At 48.9% G+C, this 25,360-nt stretch overlaps 2 protein-coding genes across 5 annotated transcripts; both read right to left on the bottom strand.

Moving 5' to 3' along the window:
- Positions 1 to 4,496: 4,496 nt before the first annotated feature.
- SYCE1L (synaptonemal complex central element protein 1 like) lies at positions 4,497 to 15,176 on the bottom strand. Of its 3 annotated transcripts, none has more exons than XM_028093455.2 (10): positions 15,090 to 15,176; positions 9,371 to 9,484; positions 8,141 to 8,200; positions 7,880 to 7,954; positions 7,270 to 7,317; positions 6,941 to 6,995; positions 6,133 to 6,196; positions 5,215 to 5,284; positions 5,048 to 5,123; positions 4,497 to 4,770 (listed from the first exon to the last, which is right to left on the bottom strand). In XM_028093455.2, the coding sequence occupies exons 1-10, from the start codon at positions 15,157 to 15,159 to the stop codon at positions 4,575 to 4,577; spliced, it is 828 nt and encodes a 275-aa protein (XP_027949256.2). In that variant the 5' UTR covers positions 15,160 to 15,176; the 3' UTR covers positions 4,497 to 4,574. The 3 variants fall into 3 exon arrangements, with proteins under 3 accessions (XP_027949256.2, XP_027949266.2, XP_027949275.2); XM_028093465.2 differs by having other exon boundaries at positions 9,371 to 9,433; XM_028093474.2 differs by lacking the exon at positions 9,371 to 9,484 and having other exon boundaries at positions 4,498 to 4,770.
- Positions 15,177 to 16,206: 1,030 nt separating this feature from the next.
- MON1B (MON1 vesicular trafficking associated B) lies at positions 16,207 to 24,354 on the bottom strand. 2 transcript variants are annotated; one of them, XM_028093438.2, is made up of 6 exons: positions 23,672 to 24,354; positions 23,100 to 23,257; positions 20,598 to 20,927; positions 19,265 to 20,084; positions 18,743 to 18,890; positions 16,207 to 16,416 (listed from the first exon to the last, which is right to left on the bottom strand). In XM_028093438.2, exons 2-6 carry the CDS (start codon positions 23,245 to 23,247, stop codon positions 16,207 to 16,209), a joined length of 1,656 nt encoding a protein of 551 aa, XP_027949239.1. In that variant the 5' UTR covers positions 23,248 to 23,257; positions 23,672 to 24,354. The 2 variants fall into 2 exon arrangements, with proteins under 2 accessions (XP_027949239.1, XP_027949245.1); XM_028093444.2 differs by lacking the exon at positions 23,672 to 24,354 and adding an exon at positions 23,474 to 23,637.
- Between the last annotated feature and the right edge of the window lie 1,006 nt (positions 24,355 to 25,360).

The raw sequence follows: 25,360 nt of genomic DNA, 5'->3' as shown, positions 1-25,360 counted from the left end.
AATTTCATTAAGAAGGCAGAGTTGAGGGGCACCTGGGTGGCTCAGCCATTAAGCGTCTGCCTTCGGCTCAGGTCACGATCCCAGGGTTCTGGGATCGAGCCCCACATTGGGCTCCCTGCTCCGCGGGGAGCCTGCTTCTCCCTCTCCCACTCCCCCTGCTTGTGTTCCCTTTCTCACTGTGTCTCTCTCTGTCAAATAAATAAATAAATCTTAAAAAAAAAAAAAAAAAGGCAGAGTTGAGCTGGGACCTAACAAGAACATCATGCACTAGCACAGTCATCTTTGGAAAAAGTCAGAGTCTGAAAGGAGACGGGTGGGCTTCCTAGGGATTGGGGATAGATCAAGTCTGGTTTTACATATGTTCATGCAAAATATAACATCTGCCATCTCAGGGCCTTCTCGTTGGGACATTTAGGACACAGGAAGGGGCCATGTAAATGGAGCCCCAATTTTCCACTTATTAGATTTTTTAAAGGATTTCAAATCTTTGACAAAGAACCACACAATAAACCCCTAGATTGACTACTATCTTTCTGCACCCACTTCGCCCTCCCCCTCTCATACACACGTACACACTTCTGCTCTGCCAAACCATCCAAGCATTGGTGGCAGACATGATGAAACTTAAAACCTACTTCAGCCCTCATTTCCCCAAAATAAGAACACTCTCCAACCAACCACCTGCCAGTACTGCTAGAAATCAACATTAATTCCACAGTATCATCCAAATTTCACTCTATTCTTAAATTCCCCAAAGGCCCCCACAATGTTTTCTCCCAGCCTTGATCCAGGGTCCATTCAAGTTTCATGAATTTCCTTTGATCTCTCCCACTCAAGAACAGTCCTCCAATGTGGTGGGCAGAATAATGGCCCCCAAAGCTGTCCATTAATCCATAGAACCTGGGAGTATGTTACCTAATGTGTCTAGAGGGTCTTTGCAGACATGGTTTAGTTAAGGGCCTTGGGTTAGGGGATTTTCCTGAATTACCTAGTGGCATCACAGGGGTCCTTCTAAGAGGGAGGCAGGAGGGTCAGAGGAGACATGATGATGGAAGCAGATGTCTGAGTGTGGGAGTCAAGTATTTAAGGCAACCTTGAAAAGTGAGAAAACGTAAGGAATAGATTCTAAGAGCCCCCAGAAGGAACAGCACTGATGACACTGATTTTAGTCCTCCAGAATGTAAGCTGAGTCCTCTCCAGAACTGGGACTTCTGACCTCCAGAACTGGGAGGTAGCAAATTTGTATTGTTTAGCCCCCAAGGTCGTGGTAACTTGTCACCACAGTGATAGGTAACTAAAACATTAGAGCATCTCCAGTCTTCATGACGCTGACCTGTTCCAGATGTCCAAGGTAATTGTCCTATAGAACTTCTCGCCATACAGATTTCAATTGATTAAACGTAAGTTAAACATCTTCACCAAGAACCCCACATGGGTGATGAGGTGTACGTCCCACTCATCTGGTCCCACGACTGGTCATGCTACACTTGGCCCTTGGTTCAGGCATTTCTATCTCCCCAGTACAAAGTCACATCCCCCTTCAGAGTTAATACACAAACTGTGGGATAAAATTGTAAGAACACGTGATTATCCTCCTCCTCACTAGCCAATTCAACAGTTTGGATGGCATGCCAAGGTTGTATAAAATGCATTCCTGAAGCCTGATAATTTTGTAGTGTAGCCATTCTGAACCTCTTGCTAATGGCATTAGAAGAAACTTTATACTTATGTAGGTGTTCAGGGGATAAAAATCAGCATTTTTGCCTGAGTGGGCAAGGACATCTGGTATACCAGGATTATGCCCTTCAAATACACTACAATGTTTTCTGAGATGCAAGACTATGGGATCTGTTCACCCACAAACTGAGATGTATACACAGAAAAGGGATCTGGATGCAGATGGCTGTGTGCGTGCCTTGCATACATGTCCATCCCATGTGAAACACTGTTCCAGTCTTCGATGCTGAGCTCCTGGCACAAAAGGCATCAAGCGAGATCAAGACACCGGGAGACCAGGAGTTATGTGGCCTGCAGCTAACAGCTACAAAGGGGCCAGGGGCACAGCGGATGGCCCAGTCCCCTTCCACACCCTCTAATAAAACAGTGCTGTCCAATAGAAATAGAAAATAATGTGAGCGACCTATGTAACTTAAAATGTTCTACTCGCCACATTAAAAAAATTAAACAAGGAAAAACAAGGTGAACTTAACCTTAATATTTTATTTAAGCCAATATATTAAATATTATAACTATTCACAAAATAGTCTCATTTACATATGTAATCAACATACGAATGATTAAGGATGCATTTAATTTTTTCTTGTTCCAGGTCTTTGAAATCCAGCCTGCATTTTGTACTTGGGGCGTGTCTCTGTTTGGACCAGCTGCACTCCAAGTGCCCGGTAGCCCCTTGGGGCCCCTGGGGGCCCGGAGCTGTTACACTGGGCAGCACAGCTCCCATCTAGGACTCCCTCCATCTTATAAAGGTGCACGTCTCATATTGCTCCTCGACATTCCCAAATAGCAGTCTCCTGTCTTTTTATTCTCCCATTCCAAACCCACAGTCCCAACAGAATAAAGACGAAAAGGCTAAAGAATTCCTGACTAGGAACACCATTTGATCCTTTCCTCCCCAGGGAATAATTTGACAACTGTCCTTAACTTACAATCAGTTGAGAAAGAGAAGTGTGTGAGAGTAAAGAAGCAACCACTCAAAGTCGGAGCTTTTGGGGAACTCCAGAAATATGGAATAAGCCAGTATTTATTTTATATGAGAGAAAAGAAGAAAAACAGTTAAGAGTAAGGACTATCGGCACACGGAAACAATTAACAATTAAACATCAGTAGCCTTCAGATCCAAGGAATTTCAGGGGATTTTGTGCATGTACAAAAATATCCAGGCAATAACTGAAAGGGGCATTTGTCTTCAGCAGTTTTTTTCAGGGCTTTTACTGGAAACCAGGGAGAAAAATAAGGCTGGTCAGTCTCTACTCTTCCGAGTTTGGTTGGGGGGGCCAATCAACCATCGCCTTATACTGTACCCACATGAGGCACTTTAGCTTATCTGTGGGTTCAGGGGAGATTTCCTAGAGGAGCAAGGAGTTGGCTAGGTTTATAGTAATTTCTGTGCGGTTGGTATCATTTTGCAAATCTGGCAACTGGGTTTGGGAGACCTTAATCAGTTTGCTGAGGTTACTCAGCCAGTGAGCAGGGAAACCAGGATTTGAATACTAGGAGGAAAATGGTAAGTCGGTAGAATATCCAGGCTGTCCCATCTGTGTGACAGACACCAAGGCTCCCTAAAGATCCTTGGAGGCTGGCCTAACGCAGGTGGGCAGTGGGCCAGGGAATCTAAGGGATAGCTAACCTATACTGAGTGTTGGCTGGGGGCCAGGGCCCCTTCTCAGAACACTACACAGACTAGGTAGGCAGACAAGGCCCGACTTGACTGGGTCCCCAGCAATTCTCCAGTATTATCCCCCCTCCCTCTTTACCTCACCGTGCTCCACCACACTGGCTCCCTCCAGATGTTCCTTAAACACAACAAAGCTCAATCCCACCTCACAGCCTTTTGCACGAGCCATTCCTTCTGCCAGGGGCACCTTTCCCCCGATGTCCACAGGGCTCCCTTCCTCACTTGCCCCCTCACCTCCCTGCTCTGGCACCACTCCCTCAGTGAGACATCCCCTGACCATGCTATTTAAATTCAGGGCCAGCACTGGTGCCTGGCACACAGTGGACAACCAGAACAGACATTTTATGAAGACATGTTTGGTCAAGGACAGCACCCTGGTGCAAGGTGCCTTTTGAAGTAGGGTCCCCCAGGCCAGCCTCCAAGGCAGCTGACAGACTTGCGGTTGTTAGAGGCCCCGGGGAAGGGCGTCCCACAGGAGGACACAGCAGGCAAAGGCCCTGAGAAGAAAAAGTGCTTTGAAGAGAGTGCAAAAGCGGAGAGCTGGAGCCAAACGTGTGAGGGGGGGCAGGGGAAGCCTGAGAGGTCAGTGGGAGTCCGTGGGGAATGCAGGGGCTCTTGGGAGGCTGGAATTTACTTTGAACCACGGGAGACAGACAGGACTTTACATAGGTTTTTAACATGTTCCCTCTAGCCCTTGTTGGTAAAACAGTTAGGAACCCAACGCGAGGCCGAGGATATGGGGTGGCTTCGGCACCCACGTGTCCTTTGTGATGCTCGCGAACATTCATTGAGCTTCCTGAGCCCTCCACGTGACTGCTGGGCGGAGCCCGGCCGAAGCCCCGCCCAGAGTGCCTGGACACGCCCCCGGCCCGCCGGGAGCAAGCCCCCCGCCCCCCCAAGCCCTGGGGAGCACAGACTCAGGCAGGAAGTGGAGGAAAGTCCGAAATCCTCGCCTTTATTTCTCGGCCGGCCTCGAAGGGGGTGGGAGTGGGGAGCTTCGGGCGGGTCCTAGTGCTCTGGGGGCGGCTCCAGGTCCTCGCGGCGGGCGCCGGGGCGCTCGGGGCCAGCCTGCGGGAGCGGCGAGTCAGGCTGCCGGCCCCGGGTCCCGAGGGCGCTGGCGTCCCCGCACGCAGGCCGGCGGCTGCCTTTACTCTATCCGTCACGTCCCCCGCCGGGGCGCCCTGCTCCCCACTGATGTTTTCTCCAAGAGACTCCGAGGGCACCCCCGCCCGCCGTCTCTGCCCTCTCGCCGCATCGCCGGGCTCCCTACCTCTCCTTTGCAGGGCCCGTCCTTTGGGGTGCAATGGATTTGGGCAGGACCCTGCCCCCCGAATTTCTCCAGCTCCGCCTTCAGCCTGGAGAGCAGGGGGCGCGGAGAGGAAGAAAAGAACGAGAGTGGAGCGGCGCAGGGAGGAAGCCACCAAGATCCCGACGTAGACCTCAGACGCCAAGCGGCCGGAGCCTCCGCGAGCGGCTGGGGTGCAAGAAGCGCCGCACCCTAGAGGCCCCGCCGACCCGCTCCAGCGCCCGGCCTTCTCGGAGGGGCGGCTGGAGGCGGTGCCGGGGGAAAGTCGGCCCATTGCCCTCCTCCTTGCTCCTTCCCCTTCGCCCCTTGCTCTCTGCCCCTCTCACCCATCGTTCACCGCCCGGGCGCGCCCCGAGCTCAGTTGCAGCTCCACCTCCTCTAGCTTGGCCAGCGCCAGTTTCTCTGCGGGTGGGCGGAGCGTCATGAGCAGGGCCAGGAGCTCCAGCGGGCTAGGCCCCGCCCCCTCAGCCCCAACCCTGCACCGGGGCCCCACCTTCAGTGAGCAACTGCTCCTTGCTGCTCTGCAGGGCACATATCTCCCGGGCCAGCCGCTGCTTCAACATCTGCGAGAGAGGAGACCTGTCTGTCCGTTTGTCCTCTCAGCCCCCTTGGCAAGTCCTTACCCGAATTATGTCATTCATTCATTCATTCATTCAACTATTTATTAACTCGATGCCCAGTTCCAGCTGTGGCCTGGTGGTAGGGACCCGTCTCCTCTCCAAAAGCTCCCCACGTCTCCGTGTACACCTCTCAAATCTCATCTCTTCTCTCCCCAGCCCCCCCCCCCCCCCCCCCCCGCCTCCTCTTGCTCTCTCAAATACCCCAGGCTGGCTTCGGCCTCAGGGCCTTTGCATTGGCCTTTCCTTCTTCCAGGAACATTTGCACCAAGACAACATTTGCACCCTTACTTTATGTCTGCGTTCAGATGTCACCTGCTCAGAGAGGCCTTCCCCACTGACATTACATGATCTACTTATTTTTTTGTTTAGAGTCTGAGTATGCCTCCCCCTGCACCCAACTATAGTGGGGACAAGCAAATACTTGGCCCCTTTGGCTCCCCACTGTCTCCTCCTGCCTGGAATGTTGATCGGACCGTGGCCTTTTCAGGGTTCGTATTTGCCACTGCAAGGGGAGCAAACTCTAGGTAAGCAGGAAGGAAGCAAGATGCTCAGCAATGGTTACTGTAACAGTCTGGGCAATAGAAGCCCGGTGTGGCAATGGGGACAATGGTAAGAGGGGGCTAAATATAAGGTAAAAGCTGAAGGGCTGAGTAGGTGGGTAAGAGGAAGAAAGGAGTCAAAAACTATCCCATGGAGTTGGGGTGACCAGTGGGTAGACACTGAGCCAGTCAGTGGAGACACTGAAAGCAGGAGAGGAAGGGCTGTGGTTGGAGGCAATGAGGATGGCTCACGTGGAATTCCCAGAGGTCCTTGTGCTGGCCCATCAAATTCTCCAGCTGTTCTTCGACGTGCGACCTAGGGGCCAACAGCCGGGAATGAGAGAATGCGTGCTAGGACTGACATACAGCCTGGCTCAGTCTCGGGGATTCCTCTGGATGGCCTTTGGATCTTTGCCCAGTGCTCCCTCTACTAGGAGTCCCCCTATGGGCTTTCTCCTCCAAGCTTTGGTTCCAGTAGCTCCTCTTCCAACAAACTCCCTGATGCAAGCCCCACTCCCATGCCCAACCAGCACCACACTGGGCCATGGACCCGGGGTTACCCCCAGCAGTTACCCCAGTTTTTTCTGCCTGCAATTCTCTGTGACCTGAGAGTTATGGATAGAAATTTGCTCTGTGCACTCCTGCAACATGGAGACATATGGCTGGCTGGCTGGCTGGAAAAGGATTGCATAGCTGTGTGGATGAATGGATGAATGGGTGGACAGGTGGGTAAGTGGATGACTGGAGGCCTAAATGGGCAGATGAATAAACAAATGAATGGATGGTGGAAGAGCTGGACAGCCAATAGAAGAAGATTTAGACTAACAACAGTGGGTGAAATTTATTTAATAAACTAGCAATGAATGATCAAACGAGGGAGTTAATCTCAACACCGCCAACCAAAATCAAAGATGAGCAGGGAAGTCTCTTGTCTAGCTATTCTGTTTTACAGAAAGGAAAAATGAGGAGTGTGTGTCCAAGGTATATTTTCCCTAGCTTTTGCTCCCTCCTCCTTCAGGTTGGGGAGTAAGGTGGGGAAGAGTTGAGCAGGACCTCTTACTTCTGAGCTCTGCTGTCCTTCCTTTGGCAGTGCAGCTGGAGGATCCTCAGTGCCTCTGTGGGGAGAGGAACCAAGGGAGCCCTGTGTGACCTCTTGGGGAGTCAGGATTGGGTGGAAGTAATGGGCCCCACATCATATCGCACATTGGAGGGCACCTGGAGGCCTTTAGTATCTACTTCGAGTCAGGTAGCAGCTAAGGGAAAGGTCTGAGCAGAGAGGGAAGCACCCTGACTCAGGTCTCAATGGGATTACTCTAGCTGTTCTGAGAATTGTGGGCTTTTGTGGGTAAAATGGGGTAGAACAATGAAGACAGAAGAGCGGATAAATACCTTGCTTTTTGCTCAAGACCTCCTCTAGGTGCGCTTTCTCTCCATTCACTGGAAAACACAGGGACACTTTGAGCCTCCAGAGGCCAGATCCTGTGCCCTCATTGCAACTTCATGCAAAGGCTTATCAAAGCTACAGCAGGTAGGGCACAGTGCCAGGGCAGGGTATCTTCTTGCCACCTGCAAACCCATCCCCCGCTGGGGACCATCCTGATCCAGCACCTCCCCCTCAGTGTCCAAATTCTCTGTAAGTGCCAGAGGAGTGAAGACCCTGCAGAATGCACAGGGTTTATACCAATGGGAGAGATGACTAGAAATAAATATACTACATCAAGTGTTAATACAGGCTGTGAAGAAACAAATAAAGCCGGGGAGTGGGAGTGACAGAGGGAAGGCGGTAGTCCATAGTTAGATGGGGCCGCCAAGGTAGTTCTGTTAGACTGAAGTTTGGGCTGAGAGCTCAAAGGTGACTTGAGATAGCGAAAGGCAATTGGTATTATACAGATAAGAGTATTGCAGATGGTGGGAACAGCCCATGCCAAGGCTCTGAGGTGTGCAGAGAACATCGGCAGTGCTCATAAGATCTGTGGGTCCCTCTTTTGGTTCTACTTACAGGAGTCCAATTCCTTATGCAGGGTGTCCCAGAGAGCTTGGGCTTCTCCCAGTTCCTCACTGGATTTCTTCTTTGCTGGGCCAAAGAAGAGGACACTGTGTGAGTGCAGCCTCTAACCTGGCTACTCTCTTGCACACTGTGACACTGCACACTCATCTTTCAACAACCTGGAGGTGCCTGGATTCTATAGATGAGGAAGTGGGGGCATTCAAAGTCCAGGTTCTTCCTGGCTAGCTAGGAAGTCTAGGTCCTGGAGTTTACCTTGCTGAAGCTCATTAATCCGGTTAATCAGGTCTTCATTCTGTGGCGCCAGGCTTCCCTCTGCAGAACGAAAGAAAGACTGAGCCAGAGAAGACAGGTGCCTGGCTGTCTAAGGCAGATAGAGATGGGTGGGGGTTGGTACAGTGTCTCTGATACTAGCAATAAAAACACACTTATTGAGTTCCTGCTGGGTGTTGGGCTCTGTAAGAGGCCCTTGCAGGGTTTGTATTCTGCATGGGTGAGATAGACATTGAAAGAAGATATATGCCATCAATGTGGGTGCTCTCTTTGGAGAACTATCTCTAACTTCTCCCAGTACCAATTTGAGGGCTTTGTATGAAGATGACTTCCTCCTCATCCCTCTCTGGCTTCAAGGTCAGCAGCACAGAGTTGGGGCAAAAGTTTCCCAACCCTTGCTGGGTCTCACTACCAACTCCTGACACTCTGGAGTGCTGGAGTTGATAAACTCAAGCTCTTGGTCTTCCGAGACCACCAACTTCCATCTCCTGAAACTTCTAGGAGAGTGAATGCTCTCCAAGGTGCTGATTATGACTTAACACGAGGGTCTTCATTTTACTGGAGGCAGTCATGATCACTCTGCATTTCCAGTCCTGTGATTTCTCTACCTAATTTTAGCCTAGGCAGCAGCTCCAATGCAGGTGGCCATGGGGAGCAGGAGCGTGCTGGGCTGGAGGAAGGAGAGGTTCTCTTTTATTTGGAACAGACCAAACAGACCAATGGGTCATAGCATTTTAGTTGCAGATGGCCTGGGCTGGGGGGTCGAACTTCAAACCCAGCCAGCACTCTACCCCAGCCCTGATGTAGGCTGGCTCCTAGGCCCCCTCAACAAGTGAAGCAAGGTGCAGTCATTTGCATTGCCATTTGCCATCTGTATATAAAAAGGGAGGACAAAGAATACACACCCAGGAATTTTTTTTTTTTAATCTCTGGAAAAATACCTAAGAATTTTAAAAATAGTTGCTGCTAGCCCTTGAGCTAGGGACATGGATGGCAGGTGTGTGTGTGTTTGTAAGAGAGTAGGGTTTTCCATTCCCTTATACTTCTTGATTTTTGAAGCTGTACTTTTGGTTCAAAGAATTAAATTGAACAAGAGGGAGAATGTGTAATGGGTAATTTTCCAGGGATGTGAGCTGAGGGGGCTGGGTTGGAACCACATCTGCCTGCCTCAAAACCCCAGGCTGAGCCTCAGACACAAAGAGATGGCATGACCTTTCTGCAGCTTTTTCACCATTGCCAGCAGGTCTTCAGTCATCTTCAAAGACTTGGTCTGCCCTGGGGACATGAAAACCAGAATTACAGGATGGAGGAAAGGTCCAGGCCTATCTGGGGAAGGGAGAGAGAAAGGCGCAGTGAGTTCTGTGGAAGCCCTAGGCTGGAACTGAGGACAGGCTGGGGGGGCAAGCTTCCAGCCAGAGCAGGGCTCCTGCAAGACCCTGTCCCTTGCCCCTGAGCTTTCTGATGTGTGCTGGATGAATCAGGACTCCTAATGGTCAGCTTCTCCTAAGAGGTCAAAGGACACCCCAGGCATTCCCTTAATGAAATGAAACAGCACTTTCACTGCTGCTGCTTAAAATCAGTATGAAGTTCTAACTGATGCAGTAGGGCAGAAAGATGGCATATGAATTTTTAAAGAAATCATTATAGGTCACAATTTGCAAATTCTTAAAGGACTAATGGGTGTAGGAAATGGAAGACAACCAGATATTATGAGCCTCCTCACGAAAGAACACACCACCACTTATGAAGGATTCTTGCCAAAAACCAAACCAAACCAAACCAAACCAAACCCAGGAATCTTACCAGGTTTCTATACCTAAATACCAACTCAGAAGAAATAAAAGGGTCAGAGAAACATGTTAAGTGACACCATGGGGATGCAGATGCTGGAAAACACCACAGGGCAATTTGGTTTCTTCAACAAATAAAATGCAAAGGAAAAAAAAAAGAGGGAGAGGGGAAACTATTGATTAAAAGAAACTTGACACGTGTATCATTCAAATGTGAGGAAAAGACCTTATTTGGATCCTGATTCAAAGATACTTTTCACCATAGATACTTCTACATGTATTTAACATGAGCCTGTGTTCTTTTAAAATTGTAACGGCAACAACAACAAAACCCACAGGAAAAATGTTAACATCTTAAACTCTTGAAATCAATGATAAAAGGTCAAAGTCCAGTGACCCACTCCTCTCCAAGGAACACTGGGCAGAGAAAATGAAAGGCAGCTCACAAAAGGCGTATGATAGTCCCAAGGTAAAGGAAGAGATGCTTACTCACAGTTAACAGTGCAAAATTCCTCCTCCTCAGACCCTAACTTCCTCACTTCCCCTTCAGAGACCACTAGTGTTACAAGCTACCTGTTGTGTAGTTGGAGATAATTAAATTCACAAGTCCACTCATGCCATTTAAGTGGTGTTGTGTCATAAATGGTGCTCTACATCTTATTTTTCATTTGACTGTGTATCCAGTGATCTTTTTATTCTTTTCAGTGGCTTCATAATGGTCCACTGAAAGGATAGACCATAATTTAAGAGAAGTCGCCTACTCATAGATCTTCAGGTTGTTTCCCTTCTTTTGCTTTTAAAAACAATGCCACAGTGACCATCTGTATTAGTTTTCTTGGGCTGCCATAACAAAGTACCACAAAATGGGTCTTCCTTTTAGAGAACTATCTCTAATTTCTTTCAGTCCCAATTTCAGGGCTCTGTATGGAGATGACTTCCAGTCATCTGGAAGACTCTGCATTTCCAGTCCTGTGATTTCTCTACCTAATTTTAGCCTAGGCAGCAGCTCCAATGCAGGTGGCCATGGGGGGAAGGAGCGCGCCAGGCTGGAGGAAGGAGAGGTTCTCTTTTATTTGGAACAGACCAAACAGACCAATGGGTCATAGTATTTTAGTTGCAGATGGCCTGGACTGGGGGTTGAACCTCAAACCCAGCCAGCACTCTGCCCCAGCCCTGATATAGGCTGGCTTTTCACCTGGCATTCTGTGTATTTCTCTATGCGCAAGTTTCCCTCTCCTTGTAGGGATACCAGTCATTGGATTAGGGCCCATCCTAATCCAGGATGACTTCATCTTACCTAGTTATACCTACACAGACCCTATTTCCAAATAAGACATTTTTAGGTTTTGATAGACATAAATTTTGGGAGGGACACAATTCAACAAGAAAACCATCCCTATACATTCTTTTTGTGCATGCATGGGAGTATATTTACTGGATAAATTCCTACTAGGCCATCTGGTGGATCAAAGAGCAGGTGTTATTACCAAATTTGACTGGTTTTATGAAATTGCTCTCCACTTGTTTCAAGCAGGCCCGTAAAACATTCCTTCCCCGTTTTCTTTAGCAGCCAACTATGTTTTCCAACTTCTTCATTTGTGCCAATCTGACAGGCAAAATCAGTATTACGTTTCAACCTTTTTGGTAGTAAATACCAAAAATATTACTCAAATCCTCTAGATCAGAAATTCTATATCTAGGAATCTATCTCAAGGAAATAAATGATGGTGGGCAAGTTGTTCATTATTTCTAATCTTAAAAAACTGAAGCAACCTAAAGATATTTTAGTTAATTATAGCACATTCATAGGATGAAATCTTTTGTAGCCATTAAAAATCATGTTGTAGGGATGCCTGGGTGATGCAGTCGGTTAAGCTTCTAACTCTTGGTTTCGGCTCGGGTCTTGATCTCAGGGTCATGAAATCAAGCTCCATGTTGAGTTCCACACTTAATGCAGAGCCTGCTTGAGACTTTCTCTCCTTCCTTCCCACGCCCACCACACCCCTACCCACTCTCTCAAATAAGTAAATAAATAAGTCTTTAAAAAAAAAATCATGTTGTAAATTTAAGTTTTGCTAAAATGTTTGGTGGTATGGTGTTTTGGTGGTATATTCACTTTCTTTACATGTCTTGTCTCAAATCATTTACAAATTAGTATGCATTAAGTCAATTTTGCATTTGAATTTTTAACTAATAAACAAAAGTAGAAAAACATGGACGAAAAAGTAACAGCTTCCTCTCAGGAACAACCCCTTCTTCAGTGAGTCACTTCCCTTCCCAAAGGTAACTACTCCCAACAGTTTGGTGAACACACTCAGATCTTCTAGTAAAATGTATTTCATGTATTGCTTTTTTACTTTCTTACCCCCCAAAACATTCAAACACTACAAAATATGTGAAGTCAAAAATGAAACCTCCCCTTCTCTTGTTGGCCCTAAATCTTCCTGCCTTTCTCCAATATAATCCATACTAACGGATATGTCTCCTCCTGAGACTTTTTAATTTCCACAATACTCTTTTAATATTTGGAAATGAAACAAAAAAATTAAAGCTACTTTATTAACAAGGGCGAGTATTTACAATTATTTTCTTTGTAGTATTCCATACGAAAATTTCCAAATACACATGAAAATAGAGAGGACACCTGATGAGCTCGATTACGCATATTGTTAAGATCTGACAGCCATTAATATTCATCCATATTTGCTTCAGCTGTTTTTCCTGTGCTGCGGTATTTTCAAGCAAGCCCTATGCTTTATGATATTTCATCCCCAGATATTTCATTAAGAGTCTCAACTACTTGAGTCCATTTTCTTAGATAACTCCAATCCTGTCCTTACACTAAGATTAACAATCATCATGTAGTATCATCCAGTGCCCAGACAAGACAAATGTGATTTTTCAATTGTCCCTTGTTTTTCACAGCTGGTTTTTGTAATCATTTCTGCAAAAGCTCCATCTGTATTTTTCCTCTCCATTTCTAGTCCAAATCATGAGTGATCAGTAAATCTCTTAAATAACCCAACTAACATCTTGATAAAAATTTCTGAGAAATCCATATTACGAAACAGTCTGTACAGCATGAGTCCTTTTTAACATTTTATTTTGAAATAATTTCAAATGTGCATAAAAGTGGTAGAAAAAGGCCACAGTGCTCCTATTTGCCTTTGTATTAGATTTCTCATTTGTGAGCATTTCTGTACCATATGTTGCAGGCATCATGGCCCATTACTCCTTAATATTCCAGTGTATATTTCTTAAATAAAAGAGGACTCTGCCAGGTAACCACAGTATAACCATCAAAACTGGGATGTTAATATTGATCAGTATTAATATATGATCCTTGGATGCCATTCAAAATTTCCCCCTTTCTCTATTTTAAAATCATATAGCACTACATTTTCCTGAAAGAAACATAAAACAACAACAAAAAAAAATCACAAAAATGCCTCCACCTTTGCACACTCCTAAAAACCTAAGTCCCTTGTTGAGAGTCATTAGTTAGGCCTATAGCCTTCAGACACTGTGCAATATGCCTTAGGGCTCTAGTTGACACTGCCCCCTTTTTATTTTTTTAAATCCCAACTTGCTTTTCTCTCATAAAAGTATGATCACCTTTGAAGCTCATTCTGTGTCAATAAACCATAATCTTACTTTTAAAAAATTAATTTTTAATTATCTTATTGTTTTCTTACTGCTTAAAAAAATGTCCACCACACAGGCGTTCCACAATAGGCATGGACATATCTAAATCTAGACATTTCCCTGATTGCTCCTCGTGTTTTGCTTCCATCAACAACACTCCAATGATCCTTCATGGCCCACACATCTGCACATTTTATGATTACCAAGCATGGTGACTAAAGATATGGAATAGCATTTTAGATGCTAAAAATATTCCACCAAACTGTTTCTAGCAAAGCCTTTACTGGTCAGTTTTGAGTGAGGCAAAAGAGAGCCTGTTTCCCCACAGAGTAATCAGAACTAGATTTATCCCTCTCTTTTTAAAGCCATTTTCAATGGGCTAGAAATGATACTTAACATGTTCAATTTTCTCCTTTGCTGGTGAAGTTCATCAGAACCTCAATTTTGACTAATTTGAAAGCTTGATACGAAAATAGTTTTTAGCACAGCTGCTACTATTTTAAGTGCTATAGTAAGTGCTTAATAAATGAGATCTATTTGCATCTGTCTACCTTCTGACTGTCCTTTGTTGAAGGCCCTTGATGTATAGCCCTAACCTAAGAGAGCTCTTCCAGTTAGTTACTATTTATACAATTAAAAAAAAAATTTAACTGAGCACCTACTATATGCCAAGCAGGCATTGTTTTAGGTGCTGGAGAAATAACAATAAACCAGTGAACCATCATAATTATTGTTGGTGTCTGCATAGATAGATCTGGAAAGATGCAGTCCAAATGTTATTATTAATACAGTAGTTTAAAGAGTATGCAGGAAGGGGAACAAAGATAGATCAAAGGAGGGCAGAAAGTCCAGAGCTGTTGAAACAAGAGTGGTGGGTACATGGGCCTTCACCATATTATTTGCTGTACTTTGGTACATTCCAAAAATGTCTACAATTAAAAAAAAAAAAGAGTTAGTGGCATAGCGGTGGATCACATAACTGGGAGGGTTTCTTCTTCCGGCTACGCGGTAATTTCTAATTATCCTTAGAGCAATCCCCTCCCCCTCACTAGGGTGGGGGTGTCATTATGGACAAAGTGCCCCAAGGAAAGGAGCCATCCATGGGAGAGGTCACTCTCATTCAGACTTAAGAGTCCATGTGAAATGTGGTAAGGGCGGGGTGTGAAATGATACTGGGGAATTACTGTTGCTTCTCCTCGGTGCGGCAGGAGCAGAGTGGTTTGTGTGACATCCATCCCCGCTTTTTGTCTGAAGAGATGCATATTGAAATAGTCTATTGTTTCTTCGAAACACTTAAACCAATATACCCGATAAAGCTGAGTTAATCTCGACGGTAAGAATATGCATGTTATTTTTCTCCCCTTTGGTGAACATTTTGTTTTTATAAAAAGCTTAAATTAATTTTTTTAGTACACTATTAGTATTTTATTACTGTAACGGGACAAGGCTCCCTCCCGTCTGCCCTGGCCAGGGAGAGGCTGGCTCGCCCTCCCTACCTTCAGCCTCCTCAGCCTCCTTGACGACTTCGGGGGCCTCCATTTTCAAAGGCTCCAACTTGCCTGCCATTTTCCAACGTGGGGTTTGCGCTTGCGTGCACCTTGGATGACAATTGGTCAAAAAAACCAAAAAAACAACGCGAGGGACACAGGCTCTGCAGCGCGCATGCGTGTACTGCGCGTCTGCTCGTCAGTCCACCGGGCTGGAGGAGCAGTGAGAGTTCGGCTCTAGCCAGGCACGGACGCGGGCCCCTGAACGACAGTTAGCGCGCATGCCTAACCTCGCGTCCCCCAACTCCAGTGTAGGGGAACGGGCACAACTGGGTCTTGGTGGGTTGAGGAGGGAGTGCTGTGCACACACACATGAACTCTAGGGAAGCCTTGCCCTCTCTGGGTTGCCGTGTGGTGCAGGTTGTGGAAGTCCGAGACAAATATACATGAGCTGTTCAGTGGTACCCAGGAGTTCGAGTCCCCTTTCGTTCACAAATCCTCGCGTAACAGCCTATGCGAGGTTTTCTGCGCTTGACAAATGAGTTCAATGAGCCTTAGAAGCCGAGTGCACCTCCCATGCAGGATGTCTGGATCTCAGCCACCTGTAAGTCAGGTGTTCTGCCCTGGAGGCCACCTCACCGATATCAGCAGCAGCCAACGTTGATGGGGGCCACTTTGGCCCAGGTAAAGATGAAGTACATGATGGGCAAAGGAATGTCCTTGTGGCAATTGATTTTAGGTCTTTTATGTACTGTTTCTTTCTTAAAGCCTTTCATGAAGGCTGGCCATGCATTCCCGATTCCAGAGCCTCTGTGGACCACCCAAAGGGACCTTGGCCAACCCTAGACACTTAGGGATGAGAGCCCATCAAGGAGGCAGACTCCCGATGCAGGACAGAAAGTGTGGTGCCCAGGACTGGAGGAGACAGCCCCTGACAGAGGAGTATCATCCAAGTGATAGAGGTGAGGCAGAGGGGCCAAAGGATTTCCCCAGAGGTGGAGGAGCATGACCGGGCCGGGGAAGCAGCCTTTCCTCTGTCCCTCCTGCCCCTTTTCCAGGGTAGAGACAGAAGGTAAAAACCAAAGGTGGTGTTTCTCAGCACTGCCCAATCTGAGAACTCCGCCTCTCAAGGTCCAGGGAACAAGCCGTTATGGGAAGGTTGGTCTGTAGAGGCAGCTGGGGCTGCTGGGGGTGTGGAGTACTTGGGTGGGTAACGAATGAAGAGTCGATCCTCCTCTTTCTTCACCCAGCGCAGGAGTTTGGTCACTACCAAGATGGCACCTGCCTTTGTCACCAGGGGGCTGAGACAGGTATAGAGTTCAAATTTGGAAGTCACCTGCAGGTTTGAGAGGAGACACAGTCAGGCCAGAGCTGACCATGCCCAGTCCTGTCCACCCCACCCGAGCCCCATGCCTGTCTCTTATTTGGAAAACCCATCTGGCAAGAGTTCCCACCGGGTGCTACCTGGTCACTGGGCTAAAATTGGTAAACTAATACTGTGTCACGGTGGGCCAGGGGTTTTCAGTAGGGCCAAGGAATCAGCTGATCTAGTGGCTTCAACTGGGTAACGCTGGCTGTGTGTGTGTGTGTGTGTGTGTATGTGTGTGTTCATACTCCCTAGATCTCAGTTTGCTCATCTGTGGACTGGGGAAAACAACAATGCTTAACATTTACTGAGCAGTTGTCATATACAAGGTTCTGTTCTCAGCTCCACATTCCTGTTTTCATCCTTTGTAGCCTGGGCAATTTAATCCTTATACCAATCAGAGGCCTAACCTGACCAGGTCACTATACCTTTCTGTATCACCTCTCTCACTGCTCTCCCCCTCGCTCACTCTGTTCCGGGCCACTCTAACCTCTCCCTGCTATTCCTCAAACATACAGGTTCTGTCTCACCTCACAGCATTTGCACAGTCCTTTCCCTCTCCCTCCAGATACCCACATAGCCCACCACCTCCCCCTTAGATGCCATCTCTCCAGTGAGTCATCCCCTGACAACCCAATTTAAAATCCTGGGCCTACCATATCTTGGTTTTGAAATGCCATTTTCCACCAAAAGGAACAAGGGCTCCTTGGACAAATGGCTGATTCCAGGACTGGCACAGAGAAAGTACATGATGAGCCTGGAACGTTGTGTGCCAGAAAACAGGAATGCTCAGACAGCGATAGAGACGTATAAAAAAAAGACACAGGGCCCAGCCCAGCTAAATTGAGATAGTTTGAGCACCAAAATAAATGACAGAAAAGGCTTGTAGCCCACTGACTTAAAGAAAAATCCATGAGACAATATTGCTATAAAATTAAAAATTCAACAAATAAACAGGGGGAGGAAAAGTTCTTCCATATAGTAGCAGAATCCCAACCAATAAATGTAGAAGGGATGACGGAGTTCAAAAATCACCACGTGGCAAACACTAGAGTAGTAACTGTTGCAGACAAGAATCATTAATGGCTATTAAAATCACGGGATGAAAGTGTGATGGAGAACAGAAACCTGACATAATCCCCACAAGATACTTACTAATTATAAAGGGGGAAAACACTAACTTTGTAGTGGAGAAATCTGGGAGACAGCACCTTAACCAAGTGATCTAAGTTACATCAACAGTGGGACAAATGACACTGTGGATCTCCTGATCAGGTGCAGAGAAGGGCGTATCACTCACTCTTGGGATATTCTTGCCCAAAATGCATGACCTTAATTCAGTCATGATAAAATATTAGAAAACCGCAAGTTGAGGGACATCCTACAAACTAGCTGGTACTCTTTAAAAGTGTCAAGGACATGCAAAAAAAACTGAGAAAGGATTCTAGAATCACTGAGACGAAGGAGATAACAATAAATAAACCAACATAAGATCCTGGACTGGATTCGGGACCAGTAGAAGGACATTAGTGGGCCAACTGGTGAGGTCTGAATGAAGTCTGTGGATTAGATGTTGTTGTATTGGTATTAATTTCCTGATTTTAATAAGCTCCTGTGGTTAACATCTGGAGAAACTAGGTGAAGAACCTATTTACAGTAATTATTTGTACTATTTTGCAGCTTCTTTGTAAGTCTAAAATTGCTTGGAAATGGAAGTTAAAAAAATTTAAAAATAATAAAATCCTCAGGTGAGAACAGTGCCTCACACCCAATAAGCATACAATAAATGATTTAATACATGTCTGCCAAATGGCAGAGCCTGAGGGAAGGTGCCATTTCCAATGGGGTCACCTTGGTCAAACTCCCTGAATGGCTGACCCTTAATCGACCCATGGGAATGAGGAGAGGAGCCCTGAAGACCCCAGGGAAGGAAACCCCAGGTAGAAAGCACAGCCCGGGACCAAGCCTGTAGTGTTCAAGAGTACTGGGGACTCCCAGAGCGAAAATTGAACTGGTAGACACATGGGCAGGGCTACTGAGAAAATAAAGGGCATGCTGATGGTTGTTAATGGGACCTCTTCCAAGTCAGAGACACTGTACTGGTAGCTAATGCGGGAACAAGGAAAAGAACAGTGGTACGGGAGGGTTGTAGACCATGCAATCCTTAGGGTTTCAAAGACACCCGTGTAACGGTAGGAACAGGGATGCAGGCAGAGGCATGGTCAGAGGCAACAGAGTGGAGGAAAAGGGGGCTTCAAGTCAGGAATGAACTCTTCCAGACCCCTAGCCGACTCACCCAGGCCAGCAGCGTCTCCCGCTCAGCCACGTGGTAAATGAGGCGCAGGGGCCTGGAGGGGCTGTGGAGGCGCGCATGCAGTCGGTGGTAGAGGTCGGACAGGCGCTGCCGCTCCTGCTCTCTGCTGTACGGTGCCTCCAGCTCAGGGCTGCCAGGATGGAGGGAGGAGAGGCCAAGGGCAATAAGAGGCTTGCTTGGCTGGCCTGTCTCCCCTCAGTCTACGGAGTTCAATTAAATGAGGGAGCCCAGCCGCCCCCATTAGACTTGAGGTTTTTCAGTGGCTGGAGGCCCAGCTGGCCCAGCGACCGGGGGGGTTCCATGAGTACTGGGGCCCTCTTCTTCATCAGAATGAGGGACTCCTTGAGGCTGGTGGTTAAGCCTCCCTCAGTGGACAGACACCCATTTGATTCCATCCTCCTGGGGAATGCCTGGCTCTCTCCCACCTCATGGCTATGAGACGCTGAACTTTTTAGCTAGATAAGGTCTCCTGCCCAGCCAACTGCCCACAGGGTCCGGGCCTACCTGGTAAACTGAGGCAGCTGCCGGTGATGGTCGGGGATATCGAGCGGCTTATAGAGGAAGTGTCGGAGGCCGGGCGCCCCCACAGCCTGCACGCTGTAGGCGGGAGCACTGGTTGCTGGGGCGCTCGAGAAGCTGGCAGCCTCCCCCAGGGCCCGCATGGCACCAAGGCTGTGCATGCCCTCCTCCAGCAGGCGCCTGCAGGTGGCCATGTCATGGAAGGCCTCGGGGTCGGTGCCAAGCAGCAGCAGGCAGACCGGCATGGCGTCCAGGCGCGCCACGTAAGCGTAGAAGAAACCATCGGGGTTGAAGCGGGGCAGGCACACAGGTGCCCACGCCTCCCCCGCCGCAAAGGCCGGCGCCCCCACCCAGTCGAGCAGCAACTGCAGGTCGGCTGGGTCCAGCCGGCACTCGGCTAACACAGTCCGCTCCTGAGCCGCCGTCACCAGCCGGCCTCCGATCGCCAGCAGCGAGAGGGCCAGGCCAGGCGCCGTGCACCGCCGGAGCAGCGCACCCAGTGCTTCCCGCAGTGGGCGAGCCAGAGGCACGCAGCGCACGGCGCCCAGCAGCAGGGCCCCGGGGTCCCGCTCCACGCTGTCCAGGAGCCGGTCTAGGGTGCGCTCCGAACCCGCCAGCAGGCGGCGGAGGTCGTAGTTCTGCTTGCGCGCGAAGATGCGGGCCACACTTGCACGCGTGAGCGTGCTCACGATCTGCGCATGCACGGCTAGCAGCTCCCCCCGTAGCTGGGCTGCTGACTGAGGAGTCCTTGACACGGCCACCAGCAGCAGTGGGCCCTGCTGTAGGAACACCAGCTTGTGGTCCTCTGGGGGAGGGAAGGGGGGGCAGGGGGTAGAGATGGGTCAGCTGCCACCGGAGGGCTCAGGCGGGGCTCTTCTGCTCTGTCCCTGAACACACGCATTCCTGGCCCGAGCTCACATGGTCACTCTGTGGCACACTTGCACGAGGATAAGGACAACTGGGGGGAGTTTGGGTTATTTGTAGAGACATGATGGGATGGTCACGGAATCAGGTTAGACACACAGCATGGATCAGTGGAAGACAGAGCAAGTACTGACACGGAAACCCAGAGACACCCAACTCAGCCAGAGAGCCCCCAAAGTCACGGAAGTATCCAGCCAGTGACTCAGGTCCAGGTGAGTTAATCACTCAGAACCCAGCAGGCCAAACAGACGGACAACAGACAGATGCCTAGCCGGCCATCCATATACCCAGAGGGCTGCGTGGATAGTCTCCCAGCCGACCGGCTGGCCAGCCAGCCATTTTCCTGGCAACCATCCCCTGCTCCCTCCACTCCCTCACCCCCACCTCTGCTCACCAGCGTAGATGGCGCGGATGGCATCCCCTGCACTCTGTACGAAGGACACGAGGGCTGTCATCACGCCCATGGTCGTCGACAGTGCCTCCACGCTGCCATACCTGGAGTAGATGGGCTTGCCTGCCTCGCTCAGCACAAACACGTGCTTTCGCTTGCTGCGCCAGTCGTCATCACTGGGATCCCCACCCTGGCCCCCAGAGCCACTCTCGGGGCCACCCATGGGACTGTCCTCGGAGGTCACAGGATCCCAAAGCCCACAGGTGCATGACAGGGCCTCTGACTGGGGCAGTGGTGACAGCAGGCCGGGTGGCTGATCCTTCGTCTCGGATTCTGAAAGGGAACTCCTGGTGGGTCATTCTGGCTGTGGACTCCCCTTAACCCCATGTGCCCAGGGACTTACCAAATTCTCTACCAGCCCCCCAATGACCCGTGATACTGACACAGACCTCCAGGTGTCCCTTCCACCCCTCAATGACCTCCACATGATCCCCCTAAAACCCCAACAATCCAGTCTCTCACTGTCCTTATGGAACCCTCTATGTCCCTAGAGCTTATTTACTCTCCTGTCAATAACTGCCACTTCCAAGTCTTCAAAGCACCCTATTGCTTCTGAATGACCATTATTATCCTCATCTTCAATGATCCACCATTAACACCTCTGACCCCTCATGTATTCTCCTAGTATCTACTCACCCCTCATTGGCCATCATGACATCCACTAATATCTCTACAGTCTCTCATTTAAATCCTTCCCCCTGCCCCACCCCTCCCTAATCCCTTACTTATTCTCATGGATGTTCACTGATCCCTAATGACCTCATTGACTCTCCTCATCACCACATATATTTTTGGTGATAACCACTAATTCTTCCAATGACTGCCATGACTATCCACTAGCACCCATATCTTTAAGCCTCTCCTAACCCCCTATTTATGCCCACTGCTTTTCACTAGCATTCTAGTTATTCCATTAATATCACTAATACCTGGGTCTCCAGTTACCTCCAGTGACTGCCCTGACACACAATCTATTTTACCTCATGTGCACTCCATCCCCACCATAACCACCATGAACCCCTACTAACATCCAAGACTTCAAATAACCTCCCCTGACCCTCTTTTATTTCATTCTCCCTTCTCCCCAATGACTACTATTAATTTCCACTAATATCCAGGATTTCAGTGACTTCCTCCGACTTCCTTGACCTCCTTTTATTCTCATTGATAATCCACTCCACTCCTTACAATACCCACCAAGGGGCACCTAGATGGCTCAGTTGTTAAGCATCTGCCTTTGGCTCAGGTCATGATCCCAGGGTCCTGGGATCGAGCCCCACATCGGGCTCCCTGCTCAGTGGGAAGCCTGCTTCTCCCTCTCCCACTCCCCCTGCTTGTGTTCCCTCCCTGTCTTTCTGTCAAATAAAATCTTTAAAAAAAAATACCCACCATAATTACACTAACACATAGGACTATGATAATGCTGTCCACCGCCCTTCCTCATGACCATAATTAACAATCAGCAATTAAACCCACAACTTCACTGCCCTCTACTGATTCCTTTGACACCTCTCCCATTTATTCCAGTCAATGTCCACTGATCCTCCAATGATAACCATTATTTCAGCAACTTTCCCATAAAATCCCAATGACCTCATATTCCCTCATTCTCTGATTGACATTCGCCGATCCCCCATGTTGTCCTCCCAATTACCCTCCCAATACCTGCCATTAGTTGCCAATAATTCCCAAATTCTCAAAGACCCCCCCCCCCCACACCCACCATTTATTCTCCGTGATGTCCACTCATCCTTCCCGATGATGCTACTAACATTGACTCATTCCCAGGTGGTCAATGAGCATTGTTTCCCCAATGACTCCCATTGAGTCTCCATCAAATAACTTTACACATCCACTAAGTCTTCAAAGACCCTCCTACTGGTCCTCTGACTCTCCACATAATCTCACTGATGTCCACTGCCTCTTCACCAATGACCACCCTTAACATCTAATTTTTGGTTCCTTAAAGACTGCCACCAACAACTCACCACTGACTCCTCAATGATGTAAACACTGAATGTGCATTGGTTGCCACTGATCCCCGCCCGTTCCCACCTCCATGACTTATTAAGACCCTAGCCCCCAAAGACACTGACTTCTAAATAGTTTCCTTTTGACTGTATTAAATTTCTTTTGGTCATTCATTGACCTAAACATCCTAAATCCCCAATACCCTTCGTTGACCCCAACTGATCTGATTCCTCAAAGACCTGAACTCAGATCTAAGTCCCCGGTGAACATCCATTTGACACCCACTGATTTCCTTTTCATTCCTCAATGCTTTGAACTACACTGTGTGTCCACCATGGCCTCCTACTGATCCTGCTGTGGTTTAAACCACTTTCCTGAGTCCCAAAAGATTCCTCACTTGTCCCCCTCTGACCTCCCCCAACAATGACACCCTCTAGGTATTCTTTCCAAGACCCTAGTGAGGGGAAGACATACCTGTTTTCTCCAGGTCCCCGTCTCCAGGATCCGGCGGGTCCTCGTGAACCCCTCCATCCTCTCCAGCCTCCTCACTGGGGAACCGAGTGTCCCCCAAGTCCTCAGCGTCCCCAGGGCCTGGGGCTGTAGTGTCTCCTCCAGCCTCCATCTGCACATCCCTGTGGGGCAAAGGAATTGAGGGTGACAGGCAGCAAAAGAAACTTCTTAAAAGCCTCTACTGAGCCTGGCCCCCTTGGACACATTCCGACTGCTCGTTTCCCCTCGGGTTTCAACAGGATGAGACAAGCAAAAACATGACCAACTACTTGCACCCTCCAACATTTCCCGAAAAGGGAGGTTCTAATGAGCTTCAGCGGATAAAGAGACATAAACACCTGTATTAACCCCGTATCCCAACTGGCCGGGTACCATCACTTCCCGAGCTGCGGTAGCATCACACTTCCGGGTGCGGCTGCCGTCGTGCCACACTTCCGGGTACGACGCCGCTCTGAAGACACTTCCGGCTGCGGAGCTTTATTCGCTCTCCGCCGCGCCGGAGCCCTGTCTCCCGCCGCCCACTGGTGTCCCCTCACCGTTGAGATGACGCGCGCCACTCCCGGATTTACGTCGGTCTGGCTGGGGGCCCGGTGAGCCGCCTATGCACTCCTCTCACCGCCCTAGCTCGCAAGGCTAACACAGGCGAGCCGGGCAGCTTCCCTTAGAGCCAGCTGTCGGCGTGACGGGGACGCGGCTCGCGTTCAGCCAGTCCGGGGTCGGAGGGCCTCCCTTATGGCCCAATCAAGAGAAGCCGGCTCTCCTCCAGCGGTTCCGCACCCGCTCTGGCCGCGCCGTAGCTCCACCAGTACGGTGCGCTGCATTACGATTGCACCCGCCCATCTTGACTGACATATCCCCGGACCCAATCGAAGGCTCGAGGACTTTCACAGCCTCGGTCATGATGGATACCAATGTCCGACCAAATAGGCGTGCTCCCCAGAATTGAGGCAACTTCACTTTCCCTAATCCACCTGAAAAGGCGAAGGGTGGGATGGAGTAGTGTGTGCCGAGAGGAAATGCTTGATGGACAGTCCCCGCTTCCAATCGGAGCGCTGTGCGCAGCCTGGTCAACCTATGGGGCTCGGTTGCTAAAGAAGCGAGAGGCGGGCTTCTCAGAAGTAAGAAGTATTCGTGTGTCTCTCTGTAGTCAGGCAAATGGCTCGACAGCCTCTGGAAAAAGGGAAGCTTGCTCATGGAGAGGCGGGGAGTGAGCTTACGAAGGCGATGTGCAGGCTGCCCAGGGTTTGCCCAGATCCGCGGAAGGCCGCGTAGACCTCATTTCCGAAACAGAGCTCTGCGGGGGCAGCCGTGCGGTTTAGGAGTCCTGGCTTAAAGGAGGGACACGCAGGCGGGGCTTCGAAAGGCCTAGGAGCTCTGGTTGGCTGAGGAAAATGCCCCTCCGGCCTCTGTGCGCTACCATTGGCTGGGCGAGGGGAGGCGCGACGTCTCCGCCGCCGGGGACCCGCCCCCTAGAGGGTGCCCTCCCTAGTTTAGTTAGTGCCTGAGCTGAATTTGCTTTTATCCCGGGCCAGAGCACCGCAGGGCAAAGACTTCGGGGACCGGCAGAGTGGAGTCCCCAGCTCCATTGCCCGCAGGATTTCCATTTACGTTGGGGAATCTTAGGAGAAATCGACTCCACCTCTGAGCACTCTCTCCTCAGGAAATTGAAGGGTAAACTCTTGCATCCCTTCCCGATTAGGGTTCCCTGATTGTGACGTGCTTCCCCTCAGCGGGATGTGCCCAATTCCAAGTTTCTTGTCATGTCAGCTAGAATATGCTTTTTCATGAATCTACATCACCAGGTAAACAAACCAACTCTTCCCACATCCATATTCCCACCGAAATACAAGGTATTAAAAAACAACTCTGCCAGGAGGGGAGTAAATTTCTGGAGTCCAGTGAATCCTGAAGACATAGTAAGACCCTGCACTCATACAAATACTTTTCAATCCTCATTACAGAGGATCAAGGAAACTGAAGGGTGTTTGAGTTTATTTATATGACTGCTAAGGAGAATAATTGTTCTTACATCCCAAAGTGGGCATCTCCACTGGGAAATTCTGCATTTGGGGTGAGTTGATCAATCTCAAGATACTTGCCCTTTTCATCCTCTGCACAAACACTTCCATACTAGGCTGCACCCACAAGCCCAGGAAAGCGTCCCTTTCTAAGGACATTTTTTTTTTCATGTGGTCACTAGAACATAGTTCCCAGGGCTGCACAAC

The sequence above is a fragment of the Eumetopias jubatus genome, unplaced genomic scaffold (assembly GCF_037043125.1).
Source record: "Eumetopias jubatus isolate StellerSeaLion01/CBP00866 unplaced genomic scaffold, mEumJub1_p1.0 scaffold_10, whole genome shotgun sequence".
In the NCBI taxonomy this organism is placed as follows: Eukaryota; Metazoa; Chordata; class Mammalia; order Carnivora; family Otariidae; genus Eumetopias; species Eumetopias jubatus.
The sequence above is the reverse complement of the archived record's forward strand: the minus strand, read 5'-3'. Positions and strand labels throughout refer to the sequence as shown.